Here is a 10,617-nt window from a genome sequence, read left to right as displayed (position 1 = left end):
AAAAACAACACAATATGCATAAAAACAGACTTCAATTAATTAAAATACATCTTAAAATTAATTCAGACAAGTTCAAATCTGGGCAGGTGGCAATTATCAGGTTGGAATTGAGAGTGGTTAATTCTTGCCAGAATCAACTCTTTCCACTGATCATACAAGGACCTGTGAACAGGTTGGGGGCCTCCTTCGGGCTTGTTTTATACAAAGGAAAGTAAGTCAAACTGCATCCTGCCCAAAGGCCTGGCGGAACAGCTCCGTCTTGCAGGCCCTGTGGAAAGATGTCAAATCCCTCAGGGCCCTGGTCTCTTGTGGGAGAGCGTTCCACCAGGCCGGGGCCATGGCTGAAAAGGCCCTGGCTCTAGTCAAGGCCAGTCTAATTTCCCCGGGGCCCTAAAAATTGCAGCACTGACAAAGGACATGTCGGGGACTGGCAAGATGTTGAAGAGGGTACAATGAGGGGGGGAAGGGGACTGGAGTCTGACTCAGGAGAGGGGGGCAGTGGTTTGTGGGGACCTGTACCAGCCAGGAGGCAAGAATCAGAAGTATGGGAAGCTTCAGAGCTGGTGGAAGAGGCACACCAGGCAAATGAAGGGCCGAGTGCTTCCTCACCCTCTCCTGAACCACTATCTCCCAGAACCAGGAGAGAATAGAAGAGGGTGGAGCAGAGGCAGTTTCCACAAGGGCAATGTCTCAGGCCGAGTGCATGCAGCCCGTTGGGGGAAGGTACATGAACTGGTGGAGGGGAAGTGGTCCCCTGTTGCTGCAACTGCTCCATAGTTGAATACCTGGGAATACCTGCCTAGACACAGGTGTGTGTAAGTATTCAGAGCTGTCAAAGTGGCTGTAAATGTTATCTTTGAGAATTAAGACTACAACTCCCATCAGCCCCAGCCAGGAAATTATATTATTATTATTATTATTATTATTATTATTATTATTAGGAAAGTTTCCTAGTTATGGAGACTGGATGTCCAGAATGGTCAAGAGAATATTTGCTTGCAGCCAAACTAAGTATGCAGAGATTTTTGAAATGCAATTTGGTTCAGAAATAGAGGAGTGATAGCGAAGTATTTTTTTTTTCCTGCTCTGCTGTGATTCGGAGGAAAGATGGGGTAGAAAAATTTCTGTGGAAAACATTCCATTTTCAGATATAAATAACTCTAATTAGCATAGGACAAGTTTCCAGAAAAAAATAGCAATTTAAAATTTTCAAGAAAACTGCCACCACTTAGGCATCACTTCTTCCAACTCTTCTCAGCCAGGAGTTGACCAAAGCGCCTGCACATCAAGCCCTTTCAGCTAACAAATATACTTCTATCTGCTGGAAGCTCTAGAAATGCAAACTTTATGAAATGTGTCAGCAGTGAATTCCATGATGTCAAAAACAAAATAGTTAGAGGGCTCTTTATACAGCTACGGCAATTCCAGCTGGTGGCAAATGTCCTTGTCTCATGACTCTTCCAAGTGATTTTTTTTCAAAAAAACCCAACATTATTTTTAAGGAACATATGGTGCACACCACAAAATAAATGTGTGTGGGTTTTTTTTTCCTAGGGGGAGGTGAAAGCCTCCAGTTGTTTGCTTATTACAAAGACTACAAAAAAAAAAGTTTTACCTTTGTTAGAGGGGGGCAACCCTGTGCAAACAACACACCCTCGAACCTTTGTTAGGCTCTAAGCTGTGTTTTGTGCTGTCTCCTTCCATCACCTCAGAAACAAACATGAATAATTAGCATACTTAAAAGAGACACCATATGCCCAGGATTCCTGCTCTTGGCTTTCAGCTTCATAGCTCCAGTTCTTAACGTTGTTCAGTCCTCTGAGGCACTAGCAATTGGATATAATCCCCTTCTGTGTGTTCCTTGTTGCCGCCAATATCTCCGCTCCCTATAGAACCTTCACAGTTCATTTCCTTCTGGCAAAAGCGGCTCACATTTATTGCTTCTGTAGCTCTGCAGTCCTTATTTAGGAACAGAGGAAAAGAAGAAACTGCCAGTCCTGGGAACATCCGCATGGAAAGCAGATGCCCTACCAGTGAACTATGGTCTTTCCTCAAAATTACAGGAAGCCTTATATGCTGCTTTTGAAAAGAAACTCTTTCAAAATGGCATGCCATAAAACACTTAAACACAGGTCTGTTTGTACTTCCCTGTTTAGTGTGCCCTTGGTGGCACATTCAGGTTTGCCTGATGTTTGAAATGGTCCAAGAGCAGCAGTCTAAGAGCTGTAACAAAGTAGTATTAGTCTAGAACTATCCAATGCGTACAATAGTCCTGTGGTTGCACTTCCATGCAGAGGGCAGGAAAAGTGGGCAGTCATGTGCTCCCTAACAGCTCAACATAAAAGGTTGCAATGACCTGGGAGTAAGCCCTACTGAACACTTGCTCACTTCTGAATTAAGAATCAATAGATTTGTGCTGGGTTCAGCTATAACACAAAACCATTTGTTTAGCTAACCACACTTTGTTTTAATGTCTGACCCGCCCCTCCACCCCACCCCCCGAGCCAGCACAGAAATTGTGGTTTGATGGGGACAAAATAGGAACAGAAACCACAGCTTGAAGAAGTGTCTGAAGATACAAGTGTCTTGTATCAGATACAAGTGTCTTGTATCAGATACAAGTGTCTTGTATCTGAAGAAGTGTGCATGCACACGAAAGCTCATACCAAACTTAGTTGCTCTCTAAGGTGGTACTGGAAGGATATTTTAAAATTTTGTTTCGACAGCTTGAAGCTGTTTTACATAACACTGTACCAAATGAGGTTTGCCATTTTGTCTGAACTCACAGGCCACTGCAAATCCAAGATAGGTCCTTTGTACCATGGAGGTGGGAGTCAACTTACGAAGCAAAGTGCTGGACAGATAGAAAACAAAAGATATACGACTCCAAACCATAGTTTTCCTGTTGTATGTCTATAACTTATATTAGTACAAACCATGGGTTTAGGGTACAGCTCAACCCATCCAAGGAACTTTCTACACATAAATTGTCTTCTAAGAAACTGAATTACAAGTTGTTGTCTTTTTTTATAAAAAAATACTATTGTGAATACATAAATGTATTTAAAATACTAATACACATTACTTTGCAGATCCCATAATTATCACACAACAATCACTAAGTCAACATTTACGTCACTCAAGAATTTGACTTGCCATCTCCTTTGAAGTCCTCTAAATGTAGAATCCATGTTTTACAGATTAAGTTAAAAAAAACAACTTCACATGACAAATTTCTCATAAGCAGGCAACTCCCCTGCAGAGAAAGAAAACTATGTACATTTTTTTCTAAGGAAAAAACAGTATGAGGACCTCTCTAAGGATTCCAGGGGAGAAGAGTATCTAAGATTAGCTCACTGTGATTTGTCTGATGCATCCTGTTTCAAACAAACTTCTGTTTCTTCAAGGATACAATATGAGTTCTAATCATCCACAGGAACATAATTGCTTAGAATTTATAGTCAAAAGGGTTGTTTTAAAAAAGCTTAATAGATTATTTTTACCACTAATGGCCAACACAAATTATTCCTGACTGTTTTTACAGCATGGTGCATACTTCATACATACCCGTAATTAGTAGCAGTAAATTGTAGGGTGAATTATTCCCCAAAGACTTCTATCCTTTCATCTTGTGGATGTTTTAACCACAAGAGAGCTTGCCCTTTCTAGCTGTCAATTAGTCGTATATATTTTTCCACTTGACTGCTATTGCCACCATATATCATCTTCATTTTAACGTCCATAGTAACTGTCAAAAGAAGTTCTGGGTTCAACTGATAAAATTCTTCATGGAAATTTCAGTTAATGGGTGGGCTGAATGTAAAGTTGTTTTTTTAAAAAAAAATATTTAATTAAATCATGCTCCTCCCTTATAAATTACGTTCCCTCCAAAGACTCTTTTTATTGTCCCATTGATTTATTATTTTAATTCACTCTAAATACCAAAAAGAAAATAGCTGCTATTCTGCCTACCATGTTTCAGTTTCAGTTTTGTTATGTATAAAAAATTACAGTTCCTTAAGTGGCCATCAAAGGCAAGGGGGGTGGGGGGGTGGAATTACACAGAAAAGCAACATTCATTTTAAGTTTAACCTGAGCCAAGAAATACATAGGCAACTTAATACAATGCTCCGTTTAAAAGAGCAGGAAAGAGGCACAAGAAATAGGAAAACATACATTCAGCAAATACAAGAAGTAATGCTTCATTGCTACTGCATCATTTCAGCTATCAGGTTAGAAGGCTCCATCTTTAAATAAATCAATGTAGAAATGTAGCATATCAGGGAGGATATGTAAAGATATTCCTAGATTTGAAGCACATCCATTCACCAGATCCTATTAAAACCAACACTTTTGAAATTTTAGAATAGCCACGAATAGTTATTAATTCAAAAAAAGTACAGCAAGGCTAAATGATTTTTAACCTCAGTGCCATTTATTTATTTCTTCCGTAAGTTTTCCTTTCCGTTTCTTTGGTCACATCAGGCAATTAAAAAATAAAAAATATTTATTATGTACTTTGTACAGGCAGCAACCATTTTGCACCCGGGTGCACCGGGTGCAATTTCTCCCCCCCCCCACGGGATGGTGGAGCATGCATAAGCCCATTCGCCTCCATTACCACCCCTCCCCACGCCCGTTTGCCCTCTTCTGGGTCAAAAAAGACCCATGCATTGGTGGTCGCACATCAATTAGAGCCGTGCAAACTTGTTGCTGCCTGTAACTTTTCCAATTTTGCTTCAAATCGTTGTTTACTTAACGCAAGAATTCCAATCCCATGGATTTGAAAGTTATAGCCTAGCTTTCCCAGCTCATCAATACGATTACTTATAGTTTTGATGCTTTTGTCCAGAACTAGAGGACTTTTCAGTATTAGATTAATGTTAATATTTGCCTGCAAGAGGCAATCTATTTTATCATTCAGGTTCTGTGGAGAAAGGTATAGAATGCGAATGTGCTTAAGGACAAACATATCTGCCTCTATTTCAGAGCACCCATGAGACAACAGTTTCTCTTTCACGTTTGCAAGTGTCTTTTTTAGGTATTCATTAGAGAGATCCAGAACATCACCTCCTTGCCCATGCAACAGCGTTAGAAATTCCTCATTGCTCAGACTTAAAGATGACTGCAAAAACTGAACGTTTGCTTTCACTTGCTTGCTGCTCCGTAAGAGGATAAAGACATTTTTAGAAATTATCTGTTTTACAAAGTCATCTGGCTTTTCTCCACCTAGATCTGAATAGATGTCATTCAAGAGGCTTATCATTTGTTTATTGAGCTCTATACTGTTAGAAAACACCCTTGGAACTCTGGTCAGCATGTTGCAAAGATCCTTAGAAGTCAGTCCAATAGAACGAAATAAGGTAATGTTCTTCTGCATGTTTTCATTATTCCCAGAACGGAAAAAGGATTCAGGGGAACGTTTCAGGATTGTTACAATTTCCATGTCGGTCATCAAAATGCTTCGCCAGATTTCCCAGCGTTCTTTGAGAGACTGGTGTGAGCGAGTGATGGCACGTGGATAACGTGAGATTATACTGGCAATGGCTTCTCTGTTAGCCCCTTTTCCTTGCAAAAAAATCTTCAGGCCATCTTCATTGGTGATCTGCCTCTTGAGAACACCAGGCTGTCGTTTTCTTACCATTTTGACATCCACGCCCATACCAGCCAGATTTTTCACTAAAATGTTGTTCTCCTTGTCCAATTCATCACTGGAGCTATCAATCTTAAGGCAAAGAAACCTAGCGGAATCCCCTCTGAATATAATGTCTGTAGACAACTTGATAAGCCAAGGTAAATTCATGTTGAAAAGCAGTTTATTTTTCATGTTCACCAGCCCTCTCATTGCGATGCTAACCAGGCACTACAAATCTCTGAATAAAAATTGTACTTCCAGTCAGTCCAGGATCTTCAAGTAAGAGACAAGGAGAGAGAATTATAATAAACTGTAAGGAAGCATTCATGAACAAGCTATTCATAACTTATTTGTTTAACACATTTTTAAATATTCATATTCATTGTGAGAATGAATTAAATGTTAGCAACCCCCTTCTAGTTGGGTTATTATTTTTTGTGTGGGAAATTCCACCCATCAGTTTGCATTTCTTAGTACAAATAGTATTGATCTGATGTGTAGAGATCTCTCCTATTCTGATCAATTCAAGAGGGTTCTAGGTGGTTTTCTTTCTATGTGAAAGAAACAGGAAGGTTTTTGTTTGGGTTATATTCCTTCTGGGAAGCTGAGTACAGCTGGTTTAAACTGGTTCTGTTATCTTTCTGACAATGTCATGCTGACTATATTAGTAATACCAGGAGGAGCCTGGGTCTCACTCACTTTCTCTTTCTTTCCCTTTGTTCTGGTGTATGCTATAGTGTTAAGGTTTAGTCTTATTATAAGTTTGTAAGTTTTATTGTGAGTGCTGCAACTGGATTTTTTAATGGACTGTGCCAATCCTGAGTATGTATTGGATTTGTGACCATTATGCTCATTTGCCTTCAGTAGCAGGTAAAGCTCTGCTGGATGAAGTATAATTGCCTGTGGTCTATTTTTTGGAATCGCTGCTACGTGTTTATAGAATCATAGAGTTGGAAGAGACCACAAGGGCCATCCAGTCCAACCCCCTGCCAAGCAGGAAACACCATCAAAGCATTCTTTTTTCCTCCCCAGTGGAAGAAGCTTGGGGGAGTCGTAGGTGGGAGATAGCAACCTGAGCGAGAGCCAGATTGCTATCTAGGAGAGTACATCTCCGGATAGATAGATGCTACACAGTTCAGCCTGTGTCTCCTGGTAATTTTGCAGTACATTTTAGTAGAGTGAATAAAGTCTTAGCGGTTTGATGATGGAGAGGGAAAAACTGAAAAGAATGGGTGGGTGGAGCATGTATACATGCATATTGGTGGATGGGTTGAAGGTGTGGGAATTAGAAAGGGATGAGTACTGGGTGTTGTATGATTTGTGTTTATGTAGTTTGAGTGATTTGGGAAATTAGTTGGGAGTACAGTGGTACCTCGACTTACGAATAACTCAACGTACGAATGTTTCGAGTTACGAACGGAGCTCCGTCCGCCATTTTGGATGCGGTTTAGATAGGATTTTTTCAACTTACGATTTTTATTTTCCCCCATTGGCTTCTACTTACGATTTTTTCGACTTATGAAGGTCCGTTCAGAACAGATTAAATTCATAAGTCGAGGGACCACTGTAGTTGGGTGTGAATATAGTTGGGTGTGAATAATATGTGAATGCTGAATATTGTAAGTGAGGATGTGCTTTAGCAAGAGGCTGAGGGAAGACGGAAGGGAATGGTACTCCTATCAAGGTAGTTATGGGGAAGTGGATGTGGTTGGAATTGGGTGAGGTCCAGATGGCTGCGCACTGTACCTCTTTCCAACCTTCCATCCACCTTAAAGCAATTTAGTGTCCTGGCTACTGAGTAAGTTCTCTGACTCTTAAGACGTTTTCAAACTATGCTACTCTGTTTTTGCTTTTGAAGGACTTTTATCCAGTGTTGTAACTTTTTCAGTTTCATTATTTGTATATTTGTGTGCATATATATTTTATCCTTTCTGTAAACCGCTTAGAGCCTGGTCTCGTATTAAGCATTATATAAATTTATGAAATAACAACAACTTCAGAATAATTATACCTGTCTTGGAGATAAATACTAGCCACACCATTTTTTTCTTACTAGCCTTCTAGTATTTGTGCAAAGGTTCTGGAGGTGAAATAAACAGCAAATTGCATTCAGAGAATTACAAACAGAGAATTGTATTCTTAATGCACAGGAACCAGACTAAGGGTGCAGTTCTAACCCCATTACTAATGGGAATTCTCAGTAAAATGGTTCAGATTTAAGTGTATATAAAATTTCAGCCATAGAATACTGTAATAAACATTAGTTGTGTTAAGAGTAAACCCACTGAAAACAATGGACTTAAGTAACAAAGGGCCTACTCTCTGAGTATGATTCCGTTAGCATATGAGATACTTTTAAAGAGAAGTTAAAAAGACAAGCAGTTCCCCCTTTCTTTTGCATCCTCCCAAAATGCTCTGCTGTAGTTCACTGCAGATGCACAATTCACACCAGCAAAGAGGAGCCACAGAATAATACATGTGTACGTACCCACACATTTGGATGCTGGGAAAGGCTCTAGCCAACCAACTGCACGGTGTCCTGACTGCTTGTCCCAATTACATAGAGTGTACATAGCACTCTCTGTTCATAACCAGGAGCTCACATGTTGGGCTTTGTTTTCACATAAAACTTGCTTGCTGGAAGGAGGGTAAAATAAATGATGTTGTGGGTGAGACTAAGTGCATAGCCCTGATCCTCACCCTACAGTATTAATTCTGTGGTGGCCATATCAATAGAGTGGTTTTTTTGTAAAAATGTTATGCACTTTACAAAAAGTGGCTACCAGAAAGGAATGTTTTGTTGTGTTCTAAATTGTTGTGTTCTAAATTGTTGGCATTGCATGTTTTTATATTATGATACCACATTATACCGTAAATGGACTATGTTACCAGTAATGAATAAGTTTAATTAATACTACTACTAATAATAATTGGCACTTTAAGTGCAAGACAAACAATATTCAGATACACTGAAATAAATTCATTAAATTGGGGCTTAGTGGTGCTTTGGCACAAAAGGTCATGACTCCCTGCATGTGGAAACAGGGCTACGAAAGATTGGCCGTGACTCTGGAGACGCTCTGCTGAATACTGTACTGAGCTACTGGTAAATGACCAAAGGTCTGACTCTGTATGACAGCTTCCTACGTTCCTAAACCGTTTCCACTGAGGGAATGCATCATTCCCAAACACTGGATCTTCACCTCATTTACAGCCAAATAAAAAAATTCCTTCAGTAGCACCTTAAAGACCAACTAAGTTTTTATTTTGGTATGAGCCAGGTTCTGTACATGAGCGTGGCCGGGGATTGGGGGGGGGGGTGAGGGACAGGGGAGGCAGCCCCGTCAATCAAGTAAATAATAACATTTAACTGACCGACTGCATAGCAGTTAACTCAGTTTCTCCCCACCCCAACATAATACCTGCCCTCCCCTACAATAAATCCTGGCTACGCCCATGGATCTGTATACGTTAACTCCGAAATAAGACCCGGGTTTACTGTATTCGGTTACAATTTACAAAGAGGCAACCGCAGATTTGGGGCGGCGCGGGTGATGCCGCGGGCGTGCACAGATATCTTCCCTCCAAAAAAAAAAGCTTGCCTCTCACCCCATTGCTGAGACCCTGGGGTGACCTGTAAGAAAGGCATTTTTTCCACATACAAACGGAAAAATGGGGGGTTTCACTTCTGAGTAGACATGAATGTGCAGGACTGCGCTGTCGCGGCGAAATCGGAAACAGGAAAACAAGCCTGAGCCCTAGGTTTGCATTGCTTAATGAAATATCAGCTCCCTCGAAATCAACAGCATTTTAATTCCTAGAGAAGATACGGCACGGATGGGAGTTTTAACTTCCTTCAGAAATCTAGCATAGATCCACACCACTGAAATACACATTGCCCCTCCTTTTCTCTTCTTCCCCTCTGCCACCGCCTTCCCTATTTACTAGCCTCAGCTTTACTAGCCTTGAGCCGCTAAAATCTTGCTTCCACAAATTTAAGCTTCGTGTTCTATGTCTGAGAAACTTTTAAAGGCGTTGCAGACAACGCGCAAGAGTGGGTGGCAGAATTAATGTTGCTCACCGTCAGCATTTGTGCGCTTCCTTCCTTGGGGAGGCGTGGAAATTTGCAAACGGAATAAGCAGAAAGCGCCAAAGAGCACGCGCGTGCAAGAGGGGAAAAGCGCGATGGGTGTTTTACATGACTTTTTTTAGTGCTGCCACCTAGCAGAGAGGCCTAGGCCTGCCTTCCTTTTGCCGAAAAAGCGAACTACCAGGAGATGGCGGTATTAGATCAGATCCCCGCGTTCTTTGTTTCACGGTGTTCTCACGTTGCCGCAGGAAAAAGTAGTGACAAATCAACACGTTCCTTTCTAATTTGTCATTAGAATCTGTTGATAATCTCGGCCTTTGCCTTTTGGGGCAAAGGAGCTGCTGCTGCTCTTTAAATTTGTCGATTGATTGATTGATTAATCTGTTCTATGCAATGGAATGTATATTGGTCTCCCCAGGCCCACACAGCAGCTTGTTTTAAAATATGAGATGTTTGGCTATTGCAGGGAAACTCAGCAGGTTATGTATGAATTTGGAGAGGTGGGCATGCTGGCATCACTACTGCCTCAATTCAGTGAGTTTTAAAATTCAGTGAGTCAGTTCCATTATGATGTGTGTATGTTTGAGCTCAGAGGCAGAATTATCATTGTGGGAAAATTTGATTGGACAGAACTCAAGTCCAGCTCTTTAGTTGTCTGCTGTATGTAGAGGAAGTTTTTGTACACAACAGCATACAGTCAGTTGGGACTTGGTTAGGTCACAAGTTTACCACTGCAAGGTCCAAGACTGGATAATTAAGCAGATAAGGAAGTTTGGTATTGTCATCCTGGCTATCCACCAGATCTTTTTTTCAGAAATTTATGTGGCAAGTTTTGAACAAGACAGAATATTGTGGAATCCAACAGAGAATGGGGAAAGGATTTGATTAGCAA

At 40.7% G+C, this 10,617-nt stretch overlaps 1 protein-coding gene across 3 annotated transcripts; it reads right to left on the bottom strand.

Annotated features, from left to right (window-relative positions):
• Positions 1–4,562: 4,562 nt before the first annotated feature.
• Positions 4,563–9,764, bottom strand: MTERF1 (mitochondrial transcription termination factor 1). Of its 3 annotated transcripts, none has more exons than XM_035130295.2 (2): positions 9,245–9,764; positions 4,563–5,908 (listed from the first exon to the last, which is right to left on the bottom strand). In XM_035130295.2, exon 2 carries the CDS (start codon positions 5,843–5,845, stop codon positions 4,688–4,690), a length of 1,158 nt encoding a protein of 385 aa, XP_034986186.2. In that variant the 5' UTR covers positions 5,846–5,908; positions 9,245–9,764; the 3' UTR covers positions 4,563–4,687. The 3 variants fall into 3 exon arrangements, with proteins under 3 accessions (XP_034986186.2, XP_034986184.2, XP_034986185.2); XM_035130293.2 differs by having other exon boundaries at positions 9,717–9,759; XM_035130294.2 differs by lacking the exon at positions 9,245–9,764 and adding an exon at positions 8,124–9,032.
• Positions 9,765–10,617: the final 853 nt, after the last annotated feature.

Source organism: Zootoca vivipara, chromosome 12 (assembly GCF_963506605.1).
Source record: "Zootoca vivipara chromosome 12, rZooViv1.1, whole genome shotgun sequence".
Lineage (NCBI taxonomy): Eukaryota > Metazoa > Chordata > Lepidosauria > Squamata > Lacertidae > Zootoca > Zootoca vivipara.
Note: the sequence above shows the minus strand (reverse complement) of the source record. Positions and strands in the feature narration are given on the sequence as shown.